The sequence below is a fragment of the Grampus griseus genome (assembly GCF_964374135.1).
Source record: "Grampus griseus genome assembly, chromosome: 9".
NCBI lineage: Eukaryota > Metazoa > Chordata > Mammalia > Artiodactyla > Delphinidae > Grampus > Grampus griseus.
In genome coordinates, this window is record NC_139003.1 from 55922556 (window position 1) to 55948518 (window position 25963).

Consider the following 25963-nt stretch of genomic DNA (forward strand, 5'->3'; position numbering starts at 1 on the left):
GTTGGTTAGCATTTTTTAGCAATGAATTATTTGTTTGTTTTTTTGGCCATGCCGTATGGCTTGCGAGATCTTAGTTCCCCGACCAGGGATCGAACCTGGGCCACAGCAGTGAAAGCATGAAAGTGCCAAGCCCTAACCACTGGATCGCCAGGGAATTCCCAGGAATGAAGTATTTTTTAATAAAGGTATGTACATTTTTTTAGACATAATGCTACTGCACACTTAACAACTGCAGTGTAGCGTAAACATAACTTTTATATGTATTGGGAAACCAAAAAATTTGTGTAACTAGCTTTATTGTAATACTCGCTTTACTGAAGTGGTCTGGAACCGGACCTGCAAAATCTCTGAGGTATGCTTGTAATAGAAATATTGATATATTATAGTAATATATCTAAATAATATATTAATAAAATTAATATCCTTTAAAAGGGAATTAGTTTAGGGCTTCCCTGGTGGCACAGTGGTTGAGAGTCTGCCTGCCGATGCAGGGGACACGGGTTCATGCCCTGGTCCGGGAAGATCCCACATGCCGCGGAGCAGCTGGGCCCGTGAGCCATGACCGCTGAGCCTGCGCGTCTGGAGCCTATGCTCCGCAACGGGAGAGGCCACAACAGTGAGAGGCCCGCGTACCGCAAAAAAAAAAGTAATTAGTTTAATAGACTATTTCTTGCTGCTTCACTGTTTTAAAAACTGTCCTTAGCTTCTGACATACCCAATCAAGTTTGCATGTGGAGATGTCACTTGTAGATTATTAGTAGATTGCCAGTGCTCCCCAAATGTTTGCTTGTTTGCTAATTACTGTTATTAAAGAACCTAAAATATTATATTCCTGGTGACAGCAGGAAGTCTACATTCTTAGCCTAATCAACATCCCCATAAAATTCTAAAGCTTTCTGCTTTTAACATATGTGGAGCACTAAGGAAAAAAAGCACCATACTGTATAAACTATTTTATTAGAGATCACTGAATATATCTGTGCACCTCTGACAGGAACCAGGAGCATAAGTTTCTACCTATAGAGTGGCTCTGTTGCCTTGGGGAGTTTCCTAGATCAATGAAGGCCTGTCATTGTTGGTTGTCAAGGAGCAGACATTCCCTCTCTCCCTAACACAACCTGATTTTCCTTGGGTAGCAAAAAAAATGCTTACCTGCAATGTGATTGGACTGTGGGTAGGTATCTGATCCAGTTCTGGGAGTAAATGAAAAGTCAGTGAAAGTCTGAAGAAAGCTTTTGGAAAAGACTGTCTTCCCTGATCAAAAAGGCAGTGAAACCCTTTTTGGCCCCAGCTCCCTTACTCACTGCTTAGCCCACTGTCTTATGAGGATGTAATGCCTGAAGATGCAGCAGTCATCTTGAGACCACGAGGGAAAACGTCATTCACTGAGGAGGGGAGAATGGAATTTTCCTAATAATTGGTTATAGGACTCAAGATGACACCACTGAGCAACTGCACTAATTGCAGAATTATTTATCTCCAGACTTCTTAGGTCAGATTTAAAAATTACTATTATTCAAGATATAACTGATTGAATATTCAGAACCTGTAGCCGAATGCATGTTGACACAAATGAATCCAGAAAAAAACCTGAGGTTCCAGTTTTGGTGATTACTAATAATAAAACTAAAGAAAGGAAAATGAAGCAGAATTGCCTGGGCCAGGAGAAGCTAATGAGTGACATTTTGGTGATGTTATGTTTCTGCTGCCCATGGGACACCAGGTGGCGACGTGAAGGGAAAAGCGGGATTGAGGGTCTGATGCTCAGAGGGGACCCTGGGCCGAGCTGAAAACTGGGAGGTCTCTGCACAGACGTGAGAGTTCAAGTGGTGGACCTGGGTGAGATCTGTGAAAGGGCTGAGGTGGGAACATTCAGGATGCTTTCTTAGTGGGGAAGAGGATCAGGAAGGGCCAGCAACGGTGATCACCAGAGACACTCAGAAGAGAGGAGACGGAGGGCTTCCCTGGTGGCACAGTGGTTGAGAGTCCGCCTGCCGATGCAGGGGACACGGGTTCGTGCCCCGGTCCAGGAGGATCCCACATGCCGCGGAGCGGCTGGGCCCGTGAGCCATGGCTGCTGAGCCAGCGTGTCCAGAGCCTGTGCTCCACAACGGGAGAGGCCACAACAGTGAGAGGCCTGCGTACCAAAAAAAAAAAAAAAAAAAAAGAAGAGAGGAGACAGAGAGCTCAATCATGTTCTGTTAAGAGGCGAGGAGGGAAAGCGAAATCCTTTGGGAGAACAATTTGGCATTATCAGAGTCTGAAGTGTGCATGCTCATTAAAACAGCAATGAAATACCACTACACACTTACTAGAAGGGCCAAGATCTAACACACTGACAACACCAAATGCTGATGAGGATGTGCTGCAACAGGAACTCTCACTCACTGCTGAGGGTGGTGATAGTACAAAACAGTACGGCCACTCTGGAAGACAGTTTGGGAGTTTCTTATAAAACTAAACATAAGAAAAGGAAAAAAATGTGCATACTCTTTTATCTTTTATCTTGGTAATGCCCTTTCTTGAAACTTATGCTACAAAAATATTAGTATTTGGGTAAAAAGATATAAGCCCAGGATGTTCACTGTAGCCCCAAAAGAGAAACTCCCCAAAGGTCCATCCCAGGAGACTAGGTAAAACTATTACGTATATTCACACCATGAAGGTAAGAGAAAGAATAAACAGGCTATATGTTAGATACGGAAGACTGTGTAAGATAAATTAAATGGACAAAAGTAAACAAAAAAACCCACACAAAAATAACCTGTATGGACACTGTGCTCTATGTGTTTGCACACACACACGGTTGCATATAAATAGAAAAAGATATGAAAGTTCATTCACCGAACTGTTAATAGTGGTTTTTTCTGAGAGGAAAGATAATTGCGAAATTTTTCTTATCATTTTTTTACCTATCTGGAATGTTTGAATTTTCAAATAATTTTAGCAATCAAAAAAGAATGCAGATTTAAAAAAATTGATTAAACAAAGATGAGAGTTTAAAAGAAGGGACTGAATCATGTATACAAATGCTACAAAGGGAAGGAAACGCTGGAGAAAAAACTGGAGAAAATGTCTGCAGAAAATTTGGTGAACTGTATCGTACAAATTGTTCAATTTCTCTCCAGAAATTGTCTCCTTACATCAAATTTCTAAAAATAAAATTACAGAGCAAGTGGATGCTATAATTATTGGATATTTAAAGCAATCTATGAATATATTTTTCTTAAATATAATAGAATACTTGTGAACTATAATCAATATTGAGAAAATTTGATTCCTTTAAAAATAGGAGCATATAAACCACCAATGAAAAAGAAACCTGATGGAAAATACAATTTGGATTATACTATAGGTATGGTAGCAGCAACATGGCATTTAAATGTGGTATTTCAGTCCCATGTCCTAAAATCAAGGAATCATTTTAGAAATAAAAATAGAATAATAGGTATAAAGAAAAGACAAAGATTTTATATATATATATATATTTATTTATTTATTTTTGGCTGCGTTGGGTCTTCGTTGCTGCGCACGGGCTTTCTCTAGTTGCGGTGAGCGGGGTCTACTCTTCGTTGCGGTGCACAGGCTTCTCATTGTGGTGGCTTCTGTTGTTGCGGAGCACGGGCTCTAGGTGCATGGGCTTCAGCAGTTGTGGCATGCGGGTTCAGTAGCTGTGGCTCATGGGCTTAGTTGCTCCTCGGCATGTGGGATCTTCCCGGACCAGGGCGTGAACCCGTGTCCCCTGCATTGGCAGGTAGATTCTTATCCACTGCGCCACCAGGGACGTCCCCAAAGATTATATTTTGATTTACTATAACATTATTAAAGAAAGTTCAAACCTGAAGATGCTTTTCTCACTTCAATGGATTGTTTACTCAATATTGTCAAAATCCTAAATGTTGTGCTACATTTTTAACCTCAACATGCCAGTAAAAGCCATGATGATAGTGGCCAATTTTTGTTCAGGTACAAAAGGAACATTGTACCCGAACATTGTACCATTGTGAGTCTCTTTTTTTCCTGGATGGTAACACTTTTAAATTCACAATGGGGCTTCCCCGGTGGTGCAGTGGTTAAGAATCCGCCTGCCAATGCAGGGGACACGGGTTCAATCCCTGCTCCAGGAAGATCCCACATGCCGCGAAGCAACTAAGCCCGTGCACCACAACTACTGAGCCCGCATGCCTAGAGCCCGTGCTCCTCAACAAGAGAAACCATTGCACTGAGAAACACACACACCGCAACGAAGAGTAGCCCCCACTCGCCGCAACTAGAGAAAGCCTGTGTGCGGCAATGAAGACCCAACGCAGCCAAAAATAAATTAATTAATTAAGAAAAAAATAAGTTCACAATGGACTATTTTGGCTTTTTTTTTTTTTTACTACCTTTGTATGTAAGAACCAGTAAGAACTAGAGTGGTCAGATAGAATAAGTAGTTTTGCATGATATATACAATCCTGGAAAGACTTCAGAAAATGAATTTTAATCTATTAAATTTTAGTTTCGATTGCAGAGGCTACTTTTGAAAAACCTTGCCATAAGCCCATCTGCAAAGTACTTGATTGTTTATCTATTTTACACATTAGTTTTTTTTAACTTAGTTTTTTTTAACTTGCACAGTTTTAGTTTTTTTTAACTTACAAAGTTTTTTTTAACTTACACATTCTTTTAGAACACAAAGTCTAGTTTTTACTATAACTCATTAAAAATTTTCCTCAATTTAAGTTATTACTGATAGATTAGTTGTTTAACATTAAAAGTGGTTGTGACTAGAACCACCATCTTTGAGCTCTAGCCCACTCAGACAACACCCAACCAACCAACTCCTTGACAGTCATGCATCTGAGTAAAAGCAGTGAAATCTTCTTTTTTCAGAATATCATTTAAATATAAACACAGGATTTAGCAATGAAAGTGATTAATAAAACAAGTTTTGTTCCTGACACTGAAATTTCAAAATGGATGCAGATACAGGCTGTAGTGACACCTTTCAGGAAAGCCGATGTTTGGGGGGAAGCATCCCTTTCTCAGTCTCACTCAGTATCCCCGCCCAAGCCAGCCTCTCTCTACCTCCTCTACTCAGAAACCTCTTATTTCATCACACACACACACACACACACACACACACACACACACACACTACAAACACTCACAGAGCAATACCACATGCCTGTGTCTTGCTACCTTAAGTGCTACAGCAAATATTACAATGTTATTCTTTTTAAAATCAATGGCAAACCCATGGGGACACTATCACATGATAGCTACTATATTAGAGGCAAATCAAAGATACACAGAGGAAGTGCCTAACTTTATCCTAGAGAGTCAGGCCGACTTCTGGGAGGAAGTGGCATTTGCCCTGAGTCTTGAAGATTGAGTAGGAGTTTGTTAGGCTGAAAAGGGGAAAGGCAGGGTAAGCAGAGAGAAGATCTAATGGCCTAGAGGTACAAAATCTAATGGCATATTCCTTCAAGCAAGAGGAAGGAGGTCTGGAGTGGCAAGAGCATGGGTGTGTGTGGGTGGGTTTGAGGTGGGGGGGGGAGGGAGGGGATGGAGAGAAAGGTGAGGAACAGACTGCTGCAACCCACAGCTCAGAGTACAGAGACTTTTTAACCTGTGGGCAATGGGGAGTCAGCAGCAATTTTTACTTCTTCTTCATCTCCCCAAGCCGGCTGGTTTCCCACGGTTGGTCCGTGCTACAAGGCCCCTCCCACAGCTCCTTTCAATAAGCCAGTCTTGTCTTTCCAGGAAAAAGAAAATCTGCTTTTCTGACGAGCTGTACCCCTCATCTTTCATCCACTCTGGAAAAATGGGATTTTATAGTCCAGTAAAGACATTTTCATGAGTATATATGAAGACCCTCATTTCTGGAACTTATTTCATATTCTTCACAGGAACTTTTTCCATTCTTTAGAAAGTTTTAGTTGTAATTTTTCTCATCTGCTTTTTCTAAACTAGTAAAAGCTAGTTTTCTGGAACTAGGTTACAGACCAACTTTGGCCCATTTAACAAGGTCAGACTGTTTATTCTTGACAGAATTCTTTCCCACTGTAAAAAGGTACTTTTAAATGCCACATTCCAAGAGCAGTGCCAGTAAGCCACTGAAGCATATTTTCCCACAAGAACTGATACCATGTGCGGTCCCCACCTCACTGAAATCATCCAGCGTTACATAAGGTGCAGATAGCCGTAGCATCACCGTGGAATCTATCAACAGTGTTCAGAAAACATGTCCATACATTTCAAAGCATCGTGACCTTTAAAAAGTAATTCATCAAAATAAAAATGGTAAAGAAGAAAGGGAAGGATAGCTTTAGAAATAAAAAAAAAATTGTTAAATGGCTGAAGAGAAATCTTGTAACTTTATGTTAGTACCCAAACCTAGAAGCAGTAGAGATTTTTCTCCTTTATTTTGGGGTTTTTATGGTTGAGTTGTTAAATTTACAGACCAACTTTTAGATGCTGCCAGCCTTCAAAATAAATATAAGAGCAGAGTAAATTTTCCTACACTTTCCCCTTCCTTCTTTTGGATGTTTCCCTGAGACCTGAAGGTAGATTATTCCTCCAAAGCCAACTGTAAATTTTAACATTCAAATTTATGAGGGACTTAAAAATCATAAGTATCCTTACAGATGTTGGGTGCCACAATGTTACTCACCCTGTGTTTCAATCCCTAGAGAAAAGGAAAACAGAAAGTGGTAGCAGGAAGAGGAACTGTTCAGCAGCCCAAAGAGCATCACTGAGAAACACATGTGAAATATCAGCAATAAAGTCAATACAATATGAAAGAAAATCCAGCATGACAAAGCAATCGTATAAAAGTCTGAGCTGAACTTTTGGAGAGACCTATACAGATTAAGAAAAACATGGGGCTTCCCTGGTGGCGCAGTGGTTGAGAGTCCGCCTGCCGATGCAGGGGACACAGGTTCGTGCCCCGGTCCGGGAAGATCCCACATGCCGCGGGGCGGCTGGACCCGTGAGCCATGGCCGCTGAGCCTGTGCGTCCGGAGCCTGTGCTCCACGACGGGAGAGGCCACAACAGTGAGAGGCCCGCGTACCGCAAAAAAAAAAAAAAAAAGGAAGAAAGAAAAACATGTACTTGATCTTCTCAAGAACCCAAGTGGACTAAATAAAATGACTAAAAGAAACAATAATGCAGACATTTTCAACCTTTTCCTGTGACACTACGGTTCCTTCAAAGATCCCTAAAGGTCTTAATTTTTAATGTAAACATACCACATAGAAAATGTAAGTGCACAAGTTGGGGAGGTGTAGGAAGGCTTGTCATCTCGAATAAGTAGGGATGAAGAACAATAATTATCTGAAGGTTAGGACTGGCTGCCCAGACAGATATTCGAAGTGTAACTGTTACTCCCTCAGAGCTCCAGTTACTATCAGGGAATGATGCTGTGGGCAACTAGGAAGATTTAGGTGAAAGCTGAATCTCAAACAAACAAACAAACAAACAAATCTTTAGATGCTTATCACTGATGATGCAATGACCCCCAGCAGCAACATGGAAAAAGCAGAGTTGGAAATTCATTCATTTGTGAAAGTAGGGAGTTGTGAAAGAACTTAAAGAGTAGTGAGAAATCTGATGGTGTTAGATGATACGGAATATGCCTTTATGTGTATGGGGGTGATTTCTGGGTGGGAGTGAGAGTACAGAGGGGCAGGTTGGGGCTACACTGCAAAACCCTCTCTGCATACCATGCTACAGAGTTGGAATTCATTCTTTAGGCACTGGAGAATCACGAGGATTCGTTTCATTCATTCACCATGTATTTATCAAGTGCCTACCATGTGCCAGAAAGGCACTGTGGGAAACACAAAAGTAGTACAACCCTGGAGTTGTGCAAATAAAAATGGCTATGGCCAATGTAACAGAATTTCAATGACACATCTCAACTCAGGAACTCGCACTAGGAGACTAGCGAAGCCCAAGCAAAATGAAGATACTGCCACCTTTCCCTTCCATACAAGGAAGTAAGCAGTGACACCTGTAAAACACAAGAAGCGCACACATCCCAAGAATTAAAGAGGATGTAAAAATCCAAGTTATAGAGACATTGTTTTATATTCAATTCCAAGGACTGTGTCTCATACTCCATTGAATGGACCTAACGGGACACGAGTTAAGGAAATTTAGGGGAGACAAAATTATCTCCTTAAACAGTTTGACAGACTAGTCCCTGACCAAGCACAGAAGGCATATTCCCATAAGAATGTTAAGTGGAAGAGGCAACAAAAGTTTTTCCATCTTCTGCATCTCTGAGAAACCCTTCGGCTGCAAAACTTCTTTAAAGCATTTGGTCTCGTCAACCTTAAGACAATAGTTGGTCTTTACACTCAAACTTGGCCTCAAGCTTCTGAAATTTGAATGGCATCACACAGGGTGTCTGTAGGATGGAATGTAAACAACCAGGTGACAACCAGACCCTGTCTATACCATACCTTGGTAGGACATTAGCTGGCTGAACAGACGTATGGAGGAAGAAAAGAACATCCCGTCCTTTCTCTGAGTAAAACATCCTCCAGGCAGTAACGATACAGTTAAACTGTTTTTGTCCAGAACTGATTCTCAACAGTGACAACTCAGGAAGGAGCTAGAATTAGGTGAGTCAAATGAATGACTATCTTTTATAAACAAGAAAAGCAGTTGTTTGATGAACTTCACAAGTATACTTGGAGCAATTAAATACCCACCCCCACGCGCGCACACACACACACACACGCACACACGTGCGCACCTACAGCAGCATCCTGTACTGCATGGAATACATTCTCTTTCTACATGGAAGCAATGCTCACAGTGGTCAAGAGCATTTGCCTTTACTGCAGAGGCAGAGCCAACCTTTCAGATGGCAACTCAAAATGTGTTTTACTGCCACTGAGAATGAGTAACGGAGAATCTGGATGGGTTTTCATGTTTGTCTTGGCTCTGGCATTTTCCACGTACCCAGTCCTGGGAATCCTAAAGAAAACGTGTCCTGTTCCCAGCCCTGTGCACTGCCCCATTGTGCTCTACTTCCCTCACTGGTGAAAGTGAAAACGAAACCGGCACAAACACTCCATTGTTAACTATGAAATATGTACTGGCAACTGGAAGTTTTCACAAAACAGACCTGGTTGTGTCATGGCAAGGAGAGGTCGAGTGGGAAGGGAGTTACAGGAGCCTTTTTCGGCTTCTGAGGTGTGTCCTGCACTTTCACTGAGGTGCTGAGGCGACAGGGCTTTGGGTTTTTTCCATTATACTCGGTTCATGCTCTTGGTTTGATTTACTCAGTACTCACTGGCAGCCTTTGCAGGCTTCTGTGGGAGCAACTCGGCTGCCCAAGCCGGGGCACAAACCCTGCCAGGTCCCCATAGTAAATACAACACGCACGAAGAGGAAACAAGCATAAACAATTTATTTTCTCCTGTAAAAGATGACATTGTTCTCTGATCTCTGGTCCTGCTTCACTTTGTCAACTTGGTGGTGCCAACTAGGTGCTGTAAAATGAACTATTCCAAACAGAAACAGAGAAAATAAGCACAGACTGCATGATGTGCACATCCGTGGGGCCCACATCCAGGCAGGTTCTGAGCGAAGGGGGCTGGTGACCTCTCTGAGCATCTCACATACCGGTGTGGGTGAGCAGGGAGGGCTTCCCTGACCCCCAGCCCACGAGGGCTTCGGAATCACAGGGCCTCATAGAACTCTGCCCCTTTCCTTTATTGCACTTGTCTCTGTTTCTAACTATACATTTCTTTGTGTGACTGTTTGATTAAGATCTGTTTCCCCATTGTGATTATGAGCTCCATGAGAGCAGAGACCTTGTCCGCTTCTATTCACCATGGTCCCTCAGGTTCACTGACAGTGCTTGGCTCATGGAAAGTGATCAATATTTGTTGACTGACTGCCACAACTCCATTTCATTAATTTTCTACCCCAGGATTATCAAAAAGTTTCTGAATCCACAAGGTTTCTTTAATGTTTACTAAACGCTACCAATGCTGGCATTCGAAGAGGAAACCATCTATTGCCAGAGGCATAAGGAGAGGATGTAAGCAATTTTTTTTTTTTTTTTTTTTTTTGTGGTAGGCGGGCCTCTCACTGTTGTGGCCTCTCCCGTTGCGGAGCACAGGCTCCGGATGCGCAGGTTCAGCGGCCATGGCTCACGGGCCCAGCCACTCCGCGGCATGTGGGATCTTCCCGCACCGGGGCACGAACCCGTGTCCCCTGCATTGGCAGGCGGACTCTCAACCACTGCGCCACCAGGGAAGCCCAGCAATTTGTTTTTTTGTGATTCTTGTGGTACTAAATAAATGAGTGATGTTAAATAAGGCAATTTGGGGAATCTTATCAGTTCCATATAAAAAAATCCCTGAGTGAACTTTTGTAATTTGTAGAGATGTCAAAAGTCTTTCCATGCTCACTATTTACTTGTTATCTTTTGATTATTTCTACAGAGTGGAAAATGTTTTCATATGAAGACGTAAGTCTTGTAATAGGAAAGATAATATGGAAAAAAAGAACTTTGGCGAAGGAGAATGTAATTCACTTAGTGAGAATTTTACTAAGTCACTGAAAAGACAGGAGAATATTCTCTCTCTTTCATTATGGTACAAAGTGGATTTTTTCTCCAAACTGTGTGTTAGGCACAGGCATTTGGAGGAAAAATGCTAATTCTCTCCTTTGTCTAATGATTGTATAAAGGCCCTCCAAAAAAACACTGAAAAGTCACTGTAATACTGTTCACTGCAGAACACAAATTGGTTTACGGCAGGCCAGTCCTGGACTTCATCCCAGCATGTGAAGTTGCTGAGGCCCCAAAAGGAATGACCTCATTTTAAGGTGCAGCCTCCTCTCTATCCACAGGTGGCTTCACGGTGGCTGTCCTGGGGAGTGACTGGTTCTAACTGCACGGGCGTTGGCAATTACATCTGGATATAAAAACGTCAACCCCAGCACTGCTCTGAACGGCCCCCAAAGTGGTCTCATGTCACACAGTGAGCATAGCACGATGCGTGCGCTGTCGTGAACAGGCACTTGGATGATTTTAAGGGAGCAGATACACACAGGAGTGAATCAAGAGAACACCTGATTTTTCCTAAGCAATGATACATTTACAAGAGGTTTCAGTATTCACAACTGTGGCAAAAGAAGTTTTATTCTGAGGTCTACATAAATAACAAGTTAACCAGGAGGTACAAGTTCATGCCTCAGTGTTCCCCACTGTGTCAAAATATGACATGAGCTAGTTGTTTTTTAATTACAATTTTAACAAGACTTAAAACATGTTTCAAAAAATGGATTGTTGAATATTTGTGGAATCTCTGCATACCCTTTGTAGAACCCAAGAGGTCTACAGAACCTAGTTTGATACCCTCTAAAGTATTGGATCCCACCGTGGGGAGAAGAGGAAGGGAGAGGGGATGATGGGCGAGAGCCAGAATATAAACATTAGTACTCTCCAAGCCATTTATAATCTATTTGGCGAATTCCGACTTAACCTGGTTACAAACTGCTCGTCTGAGTCTCAGTTTCCCCACTTTCAAAATGAGATGGTTGATAAGGAGTTCCCAAACCACCAAATCCAATGGCAACAGTATCACCCTACGTGCTGTATGGGTCAGTTCAGGAAAAAAAAAAAAAATAGGGATTTTTCATCATAACCAGAGAAGTTAAGACCTGCTCTCTCCCTGAGCTGCTGTTCATAGGGCTTCATGATGATCAGAGTCATCGTCGGGCTGCTAGTGATGGGCCAGGCTCTGCTTCTACGACTCGCCCTGTCAGACGCGGGTGTGCGATTGGGTATGACCCAACCTGCCCGCTCAGAGGTTGGGCTCTACTTCCCTTTCATATTGACAGACAAAAATGAGTTGCACTACACACTGCATCCAACGCGGGAAGTTCTTAGAAATGTTGACTTGAGAATGACTCTCAATACAATTTTAGTTAGTTGTATAGTCATTCTATTGAATAAGCATACAGAGGCAGACCTCAGAGATATCGTGGGTTGGGTACCAGACCACACAATAAAGCGAATATGGCAATAAAGCGAGTCCCATGAATTTCTTGGTTTCCAGTGCCTATAAAAGTTGTGTTTACACTATACTATAGTCTATTAAGTATGCAATAGCATTATGTCTTAAAAAATGTACATGCCTTACTTAAATAATACTTTATTGCTAAAAAATTCAGCAGCACATAATCTTTTTGAAATAGTAACATCGAAGATCTCTAATCACAGATCACCACAATACATATAATAATGAAAAAGTTTGAAATACTGCTAGAATTACCAAAATGTGACACAGAAGCATTAAATGAGCAAGTGTTGTTGGAAAATGGCGCCATGATGCAGGGTTGCCACAAAACGTCAATTTGGAAAAAATGCAGTGTCTGCTAAATGCAATAAAATGGAGCGCAATAAAACGAAGTATGCCTGTATTCTTGAAATGCATCTGCCATGAAGATTATATATCATCACATTGGTCATGTTCGTACATGTCACTTACGTGCAATGGAAAGAAGCTCCCTCTAACCTGTTCTCTGGTTCTCCACAAATGTAGTTATTTCAATACAGGTCACAGAAGTTGATTTTCAGGGTTTCACAGAAACTCTTCTGATAAGTAGAACCCATGCCAGGCATTGAGTAACAGGCCCCACTTCTCTTCACATCCCCAGCTCCTCCCTGCAGGACAAGGGGCCTCACGCGGTGTTTACGGCCACCCCAGTCTGTGTGTCCCCATTCTGTCCGATGTCTGCAAACTGCTGCCCCTTATGCATGGGGTGAGGACACAGGTGGCCCAATCTGCCGTTAGGAGGAAGGACTGAGAAAAGCCCGTGCAGTTCCCATTCAGTCAGGGAATTCCAATGCCCTGAGTGCGGCTGGGTCTCAGGCACCCTGGATTCTGTGCCCCATCAAGGGAGGCAAGGCAGGAGCAGGGCCAGCGCAGGCTCCTCTAAGGCATGAAACCCAGGCCAGGGGCCCGTCCCGCCTGGGTCTAAGGCATTCACTGTAGCCATCCACATCTTGATTCTACACCCTTGAGAGAAATAGGTATAAACAACCCTTCCTCTCCAGGGGTACATGCGCACTCTGACTGTATACTGAGCAGCAAGAACCCAATACTCCCTAAGGACACCTGAAGGTCATGCAGGAGGCACCCAGTTAACGGCACTTAGCCCTCCCTTATCAGATGAAGACAAGCCGAGTCATTTGGCCCTATGTTATACCAACTACAGCCACAACTAGAGTCCGGACTTATGATGACTGTCCTAAATTAATTTCTACCCCAAAGGCCAACTCTTTCAAGGAGCTTACAGTCTGATAAAACCCCTACATAACTACAAACAAGATAGAAAGCAGTATTATGAAAGACATTAATAAGACGTTACTCTGGAAACAATGAGGGAGGACGGGGGTGATTAATTTCTGCAGGGGGTACCAGAATGGGACATTTGAGTCAGGCTTTGGAAGGTAAGTATTATATTATTAGCATTTCTCCTGGCTGCAAAATGTCAGTTTCGAATCAGTTAACTTGTAAATTTCTTTAACATTCCACAAATCAAGTTGATTCCCAGTTCCTGTATGACATAACTCACTAAAAAATGTGTATTTCCAGGAAGTGGAGTGTAGTCTTTTTCTCTTCAAGAAATACAAAAAATAAATACCAGTTCAGTCTGAAAAAACTGATCCCAGGCCTTTATGTGTCACTGTGTGTACATAAACCAATGTATCACTATAGAAATGGATTTTTCCTTAAAAAGAAAAATAAACAGTGGGAAAAAATTTTAATGCGGTACCCTACAGGAATCATATTCTTTATTATTGACATTAAGTTCCAACTATGACTCTTTCAAATAAAGTCTGAATTTGTTCCAGTGTCTTTCCCAGTTGCTAATATTTTTTACTTTATGTCACATAAGAAATACAGAGTATGCAATACAAACTACATACTGAAAAATCAGGTATTTACGACTGCCTTTCCCCTTTTCTGTATGAAATCATTTGTCTCCATTTTCCTGTCTGAACATATCAACTTTCAGCAAGAATGGAATGTTAATTGGTGTTACGCACAAGCTGGGCTATCATTCCTCAAATTTAATAATAAGAAAAAAAAAACAACCCAACTGGGTTTCCTGTTTTTATTTACGGTTTTCAGTGCCCAGTTGTGGGGGATCAAAATACAGTGTCTCAGTTACGGCTCATCCTTCCCTCAATTAATGTACCAAAGGAGACTGGTTCCTTCCATCTGCTCCCCTGATGACTGTCCGGATCGCAAAGCCTATTCAAGCTTCTCCCCAGGGCCCTGAAACAACATACGAAACTACTTCCTAGGGAAGCTCTAGCCTACCTCACCCTTCCCACTGGGGAAACACACAGACTCAGCCCTTTCTGGTGTGATTATATAAGAACACAAGGGCTCACTTGACCCAGCCCAAATTGGAGACTTATCCCTTAAACACCGTCTCGTGTCCTGTCTTCTCAAAAGTGACGGTGTATGTTGGGCAAAGAGGTAACAAGAATGATTTATCTTTCAACAATAGTGACACATTCTAAGGAATCCTCTGTAAAAATTCTGATGCCCTAGGTAAAGTATATAATGTTGGGAAAGTATGTGATCTTACACATCCAGGTTCTAGTATCTGTATTTCCAGGGTGAGGAAGCAGAACACTTTTGCAAATTGAATGTTTTTCTAAGGCAAGTTACCTCTCTTAGAGAATTTCCAACTCCCCTCCTGAATTTCTACTTCTCATCTGAGGCATTACTGGAATTTGGGGAAACAATTCTTTGTTGCGCAGAATATTAGCCTCCTTGCGGCCACCACCATTCCCCAAGTTGTTATGATGACCAAAGATGCCGTCGCACATTTCTCAACAATGTTTCCCCCTCCCCCCAGGGCAGTGCTGCCCTTAACTGAGAACCACTTTGAGGCTAAAGATGGACTATATGTAGAAAATGGCATACTGACCCAAGAAGATTCTTTTACTTAAGGCTTAATATAATGCTTTGAGGGCAATGTTTGTAGGCTTCATGGAATCAAAGGGATTCTCCATATCAACCTCCTGCCCCAAATAAGTAGCACAGCAAAGGAACATGACTTGGCTTTAAAAATAAATCTATGCGTGAATTCACTGCATGGAAAACAGGTCCTTCAAAGACAAGGGATATTAATGCCTGCTTCCAGGCTCCTCTTTGTATATTTCAGGTGCAGAATTTCATGAAAATTCATCTCAGAAACAATGAACTATAAGGAGAAATAGAAGCTAACCAGAGCGAGTAGCTAGTATGGTTTTGTGTCTGAATGAGAAAAAAAACAGAATAACTGTCATTCTTTGCCAAAATAGAGCCTTTGGGTTTACTCTTCGTAGTTTGGCTTGGATGAAGCCTTCACCCGGCAGGGTGGTGCTACTTGTTCACAGATCATCCAAGTTCACTGTAAATTTAATTTCTTAAATGAAAGAAATTTTAATTTCTTAATTAAATTAAGAACACACCACAGCTTCACAGGAGTGCTTTCACACACCTGTGCAGGTACCTGGCTGTTTCTCAAACTAGGATGCTGCAGACAGGTCAACATTCCTGGTGCTCTCTCCTCACTGACCTTGAGCTATGTTTCCCTAGACACTATATATGCAGCTCTGAACACAGTGGTTATGGCAAAAAGCCATATGGCAAAACCATTTGGAAACTTGTAACTGATTCCTTTCTAGTGGCTAAGAAGCAACCGTCTATTTCTGCAATGGGTTCTGTCCACAACAAGCCCAGCCAGGATATGTCTGTAGTTGTAAGCATAACACGTTCCTCCTACTGCCTGCTATATAAAAAGTGCAAAGACATTCTGTCCACCAACTGACCATGGGCAGTAATAACATTAGGGGCCTGGAATGGGGGCAGTTTGTCATTCAAAAGCAGAAAACTAAGTTTAATGAAAGAACAGCACTTTCTCACTCACCACTGAGGTAAGAGCCATCTGAAAACTGTAGATGCGGGCAAGGCCGAAGTCAGCCAGTTTTATTTGTCCACTGCTGGTCACCAGAATGTTCTGTGGTTTTAGATCACGATGTACCACTCGGTGAGAATGAAGAAAGTCCAGACCTCGGAGAAGCTGAAACATCATATCCTAAATAAAACCAAAAAAGAAAATCAATCAATGGTCAAAACAGAAATTCAACATGCTAAATCCTCAGCACTTAGAAAAGTGCTTGGCATACAGAAAGCATTGCATAAATATTTGCTGAATGAATGAATTTGTTTCCCCCTACTGTTCCACTCTCCCATTTTCAAGATCACTACAAAAAATTTCACTCTTGACCTGTATTTCATTAATGAAAGGATGATTTAAAAATAGTTTCAGATGGCATAGGAAATATTCTGGAAGGATGTACACCAAACTGGTGTCCATGGTTAATGTTGGTGAGAGGAAGTAGTTGGTGAGAGAGGGACACTTTTTACTTCATATACTTTTATAGGATTTAATACATGATTCCAACAATTAAAATCCAGTAAACAATGATAACATTAATGGTAGTTCTTATTATTATTATAGCACCTATCACTTAGCCGTCACTATGTGTCAAGCATTGCTCTAAAGACCTTCTCTTTAGTAACTCACTTAATCCACACCACAACACTGAGGTAAACAATATCACTGACCCATTTTACAGGTCAAGAAACTGATACACAGTAAGTGTATATAATTAGCCCAAAGTAACACTACTAGCAAAAGACAGAGTCTTGACTCAAACCAGAGTCCAGGAAAACTGGATTCAAATCCCCAGTGCACTTCTTCATTAGATCAATGATTGAATGAGCATGGAAAACCGCGTAAACCATTTAACCTCGCCAAGCCTCAGTATTCAGGTCTGTAAAAATAGGAAAACCTACTTCATAGGATCACTGTTTGTACAGCACTGACAGTAGTCAGCATTCAATAAATGGCAGCACTTACTGCTGACGGTATCAGCTAGCATGGAGGAGGGGGGCATTCAGAAAATAAACCAACGTCACATCTTCTTCTAATTTTAGAGCTGATAAAATCAGATACAAAATTTAAAACTCGGAAACTGTCTGAAAGTAGGAATTTAAGATAGTGACCATGATATGGCCCTCTGAAATCTGGGGTTAATAAGACTGACCTACCCCCCTCCCCAAATATTGTGAGAATGGTGTGTAAAGGGAGGATGGAATGATTTTGTTCATATAAAGGTTAGAGAAATGATTAGGTAGCATCAGGGGCTTCAGAGCTGGCAGGGGCTGTGAGGACACACTTGTTCATCAGCTAGACTGTATTTAGTTATTGGTTTACAGTATTGGTATTTCCTTCAGGGAGTTCTATCTTTATATCCTGGCTTATTCAAAACCAAAGCCTTAGTTTTCCACCTATAAAAAGGAGAAAACAGTGCTTACTTCTCATAATACGAGATTTAAATGAAGTAACGCATGTAAAGAAGTAGTTTCTGTCACACGGTTAGCATTCAATAAATGATAATCGTTGAAGTGTCCCGTTTCCTGGGGGAGACAGAGTAACAAACAACTAGAAGAAAATGTGGCCAGTGCCACAAGGTCAGTGAACAGAGCACTAAGCAAGTGTGCAATGATACAGGTGTACTAGAATTCTTTTTGAGCGCCACCTAAATGGATCTGATGAACTGGCTGGGGTTACCTTCTAAGTTTCCAAAGATGAAAACTCTGGAGAAGACTGCACTGTTGAGGGACAGACAGTCCTTCAAGACTTAAGAACCATTGAGGGTAAAACAACTTGGAATGAATAAACAAGAGTGTGAAAATGAAGCACAAAATGTTAACGAAAGTAATCTACTGTTGCAGCAAATAAGTCTTTATTGGAAACACATGCACATGACTTGTAAGCAGTGGATTTTAAACAGCATGACTAACCTAAACTAATGTCATGCTGGCTTGTCATCTTTAGCTTCTTATAAACTAAGCACCAACCATTTAAAACAGTACAAAGAATAAATGTGCTTGGTTCATGTTTCATTGTTCAAACAGTTTAAGCAGCCAATTAGTAGAATAAATATGTAAAAATTTGAACCAATTAATTATACTAATAAGGCCCATCTTAATTTATGAAAAGCCTGAACTACTGAGTTTAAATACATATGTATTGCTTTTATTTGTGTATTTATACAGCACACACTACATTTTCCTTAATTATAAAATTGGTACATGCTTAATGCATATAGAAGCTTTTTTAAAATTTTATTAAAAATCCAGAGGAAGAACAAACATCATGCAAAATCCCACCACTCAGAGAAGAGAGAAAACTTTACTGTTAACTTTTATCTTTCACATCTTTTAAACAGATACTGCTATATTTGGAGGTATAAATATATTATATCTCTATATAAATATTATAAACAATATATATCACATACAATATAATATTAATATATAAATATAACATATTTATAAAAATTGTTATTCTGTACACATTTTACAGTTGTTTAAAAAACATTTAACAATTCATTATGAATATTTTGTCACTTCAACAAAATTCTTCTAAAATATAACTTTTTTATACAATATGATTTTTAATGGCTGCATAGTTTTCCTTCGTATGCCATAATCATTATTATTTGGTTTTAGTTGTGTTATTTTGGTACATATACTAAGAGTCTAGTTCTCCTCTGTTTAAAGGCTAGTGTAGATGAAAATGACTTCTTAACATCATATAAAAGCACAGTTTAGGCAGTGAGAACACATATACTGGCACTAACATTGATTCCATGTAAATGACACCTATGGATGTATAAAAAGTTGGTTCTACATAGGAATTACCGCTCTTTGGATTTTATTAGGCTACTTAAAAAGTTTTTTGGTTAGCAAACTGGGTTTTCTTTTAAACCTATAATATCCAGCTATAATTAGAGTTTTGAACTAGTAAGACTTGAGTTAACGATTTTTTAAAAAATTGCCCAAAATCTCATTTCCTTCAGTAATTCCATTGCGAGGTAGGTTGATGAGCATTATGGGCTTGTAGTAAGTATGATTTGGGGACCCACCCCAATCTTTCATCGGAACATCTAATCTTTCATCAGAACACCTAATCTGAAAAGGGAACACCTAATCTGAAAAGGGAAATATATGCACCTATGTTAGGAACTCTGGTAACAAATAGAATGAGAACTCTGGTCCCATTTCCTAAGAATTATATGAATGAATCAACTGTAACACTAAACAAGGCAAGAAAATAAAAAACACCTTTCCTTCAGAATCACAAGCAGTGCTTTGATCAAAGACATTTCAAAGGATTCTCTACTTAAGCTTATCATCTGTTCTATCTCAATTTATAGTATCATGAGACATACTTTTAAATTAGCTCCTCAAGATTTTAAACTAAATTAATCCGTCTTATACAAGACTCAAATATTTCCCAGTAATCCTAGCGATGCAACGTAATGTAACTATGGATACTGCCAATTAAGTTAAATATAGGTTTAAAACCTTTTAATGTTACAATGCACCATTCTGGTATAAAATGTCTACTCACACTAATGATAAACAGTCACTGGAGGCCCTCAATATGTATCTTTCTGAAACATGTGACATAGGAGCATATTTTAACAGGACACCATCATGGAATGAAGTCTGGCTCCCAGTGACTTTAGATGGGGTTTTATCCTTGGCAACTCCCCTAAAAAGACTCTGGACTTCAGTCTGAACACCAGAAGTCTTCAAAGCCTTGTAACAACAATTAGTTTCTCTTAGGTGTTCTAGAGCAGTAATCCTCTTACTTCTTTGAAAACAAAACACACAAGCAAACTGAAAATCTACCTCAAGCTTTTCTAATGGGAAAAAGTTTTATCACTGGGTCATTTTTTCCAACTACACAAAAGGTATGATTAGTTTCAAAAGATACTGAAGGGCATCCCTGGTGGCGCAGTGCTTAAGAATCCACCTGCCAATGCAGGCACACGGGTTTGAGCCCTGGTCTGGAAAGATCCCACATGCTGCAAAGCAGCTAGGCCCGTGTGCCACGACTACTGAGCCTGTGCTCTAGAGCCCGTGAGCCACAACTGCTGAGCCTGCGTGCTACAGCTGCTGAGGCCCGTGAGCCTAGAGCCCGTGTTCCACAGCCGGAGAGGCCGCCGCGGTGAGAAGCCCGCACACCAGAGCGAGGAGTAGTCCCCGCTTGCAGCAGGTGGAGAAAGCCTGTGCACAGGAGTGAAGACCCAATGCAGCCAAAAATAAATAAATAAGATAAACAGATATTGAAAACACCAACTTATTCCATACAGTAAATCACAAAACTGACAGCTCTCAATAGACAATTCTGTATTTTTGGATGCATCTACCTAAATCTAAGTGATGCACTCACATCCTCAAGGCTTTAGCAACAAAGGTATACATCAGTAGTTTATCTACTTAAAAATTAAAGACATATACAACTTGCACAAGGATAATCATTTTTTTCTCCTTACAATGTGTAAATCACAGTCTTTTCAAATTTGTTATCCAATTTTTGACAGAAGAGTCTTCATAACGATTTGTTGTTTCTTATGAAGATCTCACCCAGTTTGCTTCTTATGAAGGATGTTAAAGGAATCTCACAGATCAACACCACAAAGGTTTTTTTTACACTAAACTGGTAACATGTTGACTTAAGGTAGGGATTATAATTACAGGAATAAAAGTAACAGAGCATGTGATGATAAAGTCATAAAGCAGAGGACTACTGACAATAATGAGGGCCTGTTTGCTTCTTATGAAGGATGTTAAAGGAATCTCACAGATCAACACCACAAAGGTTTTTTTTACACTAAATTGGTAACATGTTGACTTAAGGTAGGGATTATAATTACAGGAATAAAAGTAACAGAGCATGTGATGATAAAGTCATAAAGCAGAGGACTACTGACAATAATGAGGGCCAGTCCCGGGATCTCTTTGTTTTTCCTTTTTTGCTGATTACTAACATATATTTGAAAATTTTAACTGTGGTAAGATACACATAAAATTTCCCATCTTAACCATTTTTAAGCGTATAGTTCAGTAGTAAGTATATTCACACTGTTGTACAACCAATCTTCAGAACTTTTTCTATCTTGCAAAACGGAAACTCTTCCTATAATTTTTTTTTCTTTGCGGTACGCGGGCCTCTCACTGTTGTGGTCTCTCCCGTTGCGGAGCACAGGCTCCGGACATGCAGGCTCAGCAGCCATGGCTCACGGGCCCAGCCGCTCCGCGGCATGTGGGATCTTCCCGGACCGGGGCACGAACCCGTGTCCCCTGCATTGGCAGGCGGACTCTCAACCACTGTGCCACCAGGGAAGCCCGCAAAACTGAAACTCTTAGACCCACTAAACAGCTCTTCACTTCTCCCTTCCTCCCAGACCACCCTTCTATTTTCTGTTTCTGTGAATTTGGCCACTCTAGATACCTCATATGAGTGGAATCATAATGTATTCGCTTTTTTGTGACTGGCTTATTTAATTTAGCATAATGCCCTCAAAGTTCATCCATGATGTAGCATGTGTCACAATTTCCTTCCTTTTTAAAGCTGACTAATATTCCATTGTGTGGATATACTACATTTTGCTTGTCCAGTCATCTGCTGACGGACAGTCACTTGGGCTGTTGTGGCTATCGTGAAGAATCCGCTATGCACATAGGTGTATAAATACAAATATCTCTTTGTGACCCCGCTTTCACTTCTTTCGGATCTATATGCCCAGAAGTAGAATTGCTGAATCTAGTCCCAGGATATTTTAAAAATCACAGTTCTCCTGTAAAATGTGCTACAATATTACTATATAAGCAATGAAGTCATGAATAACAAAGCCTAGTCCTGGGTAGTCAATCAGGTGGGTTCATTCATGCACTGGAGATTTCACTCGCTCCTTCCACTTCCGCGCTCAAGGAGAATCTGCCTGAAGTTACCACATCAAGCTTATTGTAATGTCCACACCGTACTCTACTTCAAAACTTGACAGTGGCGTCTTCACACGTTCACTGATCAATTCACAATGTTAACAATGGGTCGCAAAGACTGCATTATAAACAGGATCCCCCTACTTCTCACTCTGGTCCATAGGAGTACCCAGAGAATGCTGTATCCCGAATCACAAAGGGCAAAACAAATTCCGACAAAGCAAGAGGAGGGCTAAAGCAGGCTCCTTAAAGCTTCAGATTACCTGGAAAGTAGTAATTGGTAAATTGAAAGTAAGTAATAAATGCGAGGACCTGGAGATGAGCCACAAGCCACACGGCAGCTTTGTTCCAAAGGGAGGGAAGGGGAGATCTAGCTGAGGAAGGCGACACACGCCTTGGGGCTCTTCAGCAGAAACAAAGGCAAGGCCCCTCCCTCATTGCAAGTGCTGGCTTTCTACTTTTACTGCTTCTATGCAACTGGATGAAAGCATAATAAAAGTGGTTTCCTATATAAATTTTATTAACAAAATACGTATTCTGAAGAGAGAATGAAAAGGAGCCATGTATTGTTCATTCCTGGAAGTGATGATAACGCTGAGTAAGTACAGAATCAGTCTCAACTAACTAGAAGTAAGAAAATCACCACTGATTTTCACCAAGCCTGGAAATATTGTTGGTGTTTGAGGGAAAATGCAATGGCTAAATGGACAGTCTGAAAGAAGGAATCATTACCTCATCATGACGGCTATTATTAACCCACAGTGGAAAGTCATTGGGAACTGAAACTACAAATAACGATGTTAATTATAACTTCTTCAGAGCAAGATGTAAAAATCAACATTGCATAAACAAGAAAATACAGAGTATAAGTGACTAGGTTGTTGGCTAATGCCCCAAATGGTTTTTGTTCTAGACTCATTGTTTTGTGATCCTTTTAAAATCATTTAACAATATACTGTGGATATTTCCCCATTTTAACACATACTCTTTATAATAAAATTTTTTTTAACAGTATGTTTTTTAATGGCTGTATCTGGACAAAATACCTTCATGTCTTTCCCCATTCTCCTCAATTCCCTCTTTTGAGAATTTTCTTCTCACTCCGTACTTCCCTCCTCTCCAAACGAGGTAATGTATTAGAGAAGTTGGTTTTCCACAGAGTGGAGCATATTGTAATTTGCATACTGTAGCAGACATTGTTGGTTGCCAGCCATGAAGGACTGGTCCAAGGCAACCACATTCCCGTTTGCTAGGAATTGATCTAGAGATGGACATGGGACCCAGTCCTGGCTAATGAGACATATGGGCAAGGTTTGGAAAGCATTTTTCTCCTAATAAGAAGACCACTGTAGAAAACTCTCTGCTGTACTTCCTCCTCACCTCCCAGCCCTCACTCTCCACCTGTGCATCTTACACCAAATGCTACTGCTTCAGGGCATGAACTTGCTACTGTAGCAATCACCTTGAAACATAAAGGGAGACATCACCTGCACACACGGAAATGCCCGAGTGTAATGAGGGAAAGAGTCTGGGTCTTCGATGACATCACTGAAGAGCTGAATCAACTTTGGGGCTGCCCACCTCTAGCCTTGTAGTTAGGGCAACAATAATGCTCTAACTTCAAGCCATTTTTTCATCGTGTTGTATAATTTGCAGTTGAGAATTATTCTAATGAATGTAACTTAACTAAAATTATATTAAGTAAAACCTGTTAAGTAAGGTCACAACCTTTCATTTATAGCCCCCCCCCACTAAAACGTCCCCCATGGGGTCTGTACCAACATTCTTTTGTTGCCAACTATCCCATCCAAGTGGTTATCCTTTTGTCTTTGAGACTTATACCTCCTTCAATTAATGCTGACAAAATCCCCTTTCTCATTGCTATCGTTTGCTGTCAATCCTTCATATTCCTCAGGGACTGTGGCTCATCCTCTCTAGCCCACACTCACCATATTCCTGCCTGGCTTCAGCATCCCAAGAACACCTTAGCTTCAGAGAACTCTGATTTCTTCAACTCCATTCAATTCTGTGCCATCTACTCCCACAGCTAAAACCAGGAATGTGGTATTACTTAACTCTCATCTTTTTTTAATTAAAAAATTTAAAAGTTACTTTAATTACATTTATTTGGATATCAAAATACCACTTAAATTTACATAAACTTATTAGACAGCGTAATTAATTAAACTTGGAGAGCAACTTCTTCATGCGTCATTTGTTAAATCTGCCAATTCCCTCAAGTCTCTGGTTCCACGGTCACTCTATCTTATCCTCTATACAAAGCTTTGTCCTCAATTAGCCCAATTGCTCTCTTTTTCAGCTGTTATACCTGTGTTGCAGAGAGCTGTTAAGGGGGAAAAATGATCACATACATGTCTACTATCAATATAAAGTCAGTCCCCCAACCCTGACTACGTTAGTGCCACCAGGTAATCGTACAGGTCCCTAGTTAGCCCTCGCTGTCCCTGTAGGCTAAATTTTCACTGCTGTCCCCCTACCTTATCATCTCTCTTCCTTCTCTTAGCACACTAGTGTGCACTCCACTTCCGAGAGAAATACCGACGATCAAGGGAAGGCTATCAGCTCCCTGTGCTTCACCTATACGTTTATAAGCACTGGCATCTACCCCTCTCCCTCACCTCCTGGTGGAAAAGCTTTCATTCCTTCTATGCAGTATTCACCTTCTTCTTATGCTCTAGATCGCCTTCATTCCAGCTTCCTTAAGTCCTTCCCCTCGCTTGACTAACCATTCCCCTTTTCTGTATATCTGGGACTTCCCTTTCTATTGTCCCTTGACTAATAAACAACCCAAGCAACCCCCTTCTTTCCTTAGCCAGTGGTCTTGACTCAGCGGTGCACATTTTTCATTCCCCATCCACACTGCATCGCTGCAGTGAATGGAGATGCCACAGCTCTTGGAAGATCACCAGTAACCCACCTGGCTTGCAACAACCAATAGGATGTTCCACTCCCAACTGAATCCTGCCATGGCCTTTCACACTGGATCCCTCCCTCCTCTTCACTGTTCTCCAAAATGGAAAGATCTTCTAAGTTTCTGATTAGAAATGTAATGCATCTTCACTGTTAAATTAAAAAAAATCAAAACACAAGGAAAAAAAGGAAAGAAATACCACCCACGATTCCTCCATCCAGAGGTAACCACAGTTAACATATTCGTGTATCCTTTCATAGTTTTTCTATACATGTATACTCATACGTATAGTTATTTTCTGTTTTATAAATGAAATGCTAGTGTATACAATTTTGTAATTGTCTTTTCACATCATAATGTATATTGAACGCATTTGCATGTCAATAAATACAGGTCTATTGCTTGATTTTTTTGATGTGGGCCATTTCTGAAGTCTTTACTGAATTTGCTACAATACTGCTTCTGTTTTATGTTTTGGTTTTGGGCCAAGAGGCATGTGGGATCTTAGCTCCCCGACCAGGGATCGAACTCACACCCCCTGCATTGGAAGGCGAAGTCTTAGCCACTGGACCACCAGGGAAGTCCCTATTACTCAATTTTTAATGGTTGTGTGCTATTCTGTTTTTTTTAATATACTATCTTAGGCAAAGGTTTTAAGCATCTATTAAATTATCCACTAAATGCCATTTTTATCATGTTCTATATTACTTGAGCTTGCTTCTGGATTTTGACTCACTTGGTTCAGTTTAGAGTACTTTCTCTTTTAATAATAAAATATTTAGAATATATTTTCATATCAGGTAGGGCTGGTTTCCTCTTCCCATTCTCTGTAAAATGTTCCTGGATATTCTTACATGTTACTGTTCTGGACTGATTTTAAGATTATTTTATTGACTTCCCATATCGTCCCTCAAATTCTTTTAGTATTTTCACTGATTTTTTAAGAAACTATAGATTAATTGGGGGAAAACTGATACTTCTACAATAGTGAGTCTTTCTTTACACAACATGGTATGGTTCATTTTTTATTCAAGTCTTCTTCTAGGTCCCTCAGTAACGTTTTGTCATTTTAAAAAATATAATTCCTACACCTCTGAGGCCCCCACTAGAGTAGATCTCACTCTCATCCTTCCTTACATGTAC

At 40.7% G+C, this 25963-nt stretch overlaps 1 protein-coding gene across 1 annotated transcript in view; it reads right to left on the reverse strand.

Moving 5' to 3' along the window:
- Positions 1-25963, reverse strand: part of CDK6 (cyclin dependent kinase 6) — a 221302-nt gene that overhangs the window by 97957 nt on the left and 97382 nt on the right. Inside the window, exon 3 of the mRNA XM_082662002.1 lies at positions 15950-16117. Coding sequence (XP_082518128.1) covers positions 15950-16117 — 168 coding nt within the window. The remainder of the gene's footprint in view (positions 1-15949; positions 16118-25963) is intronic.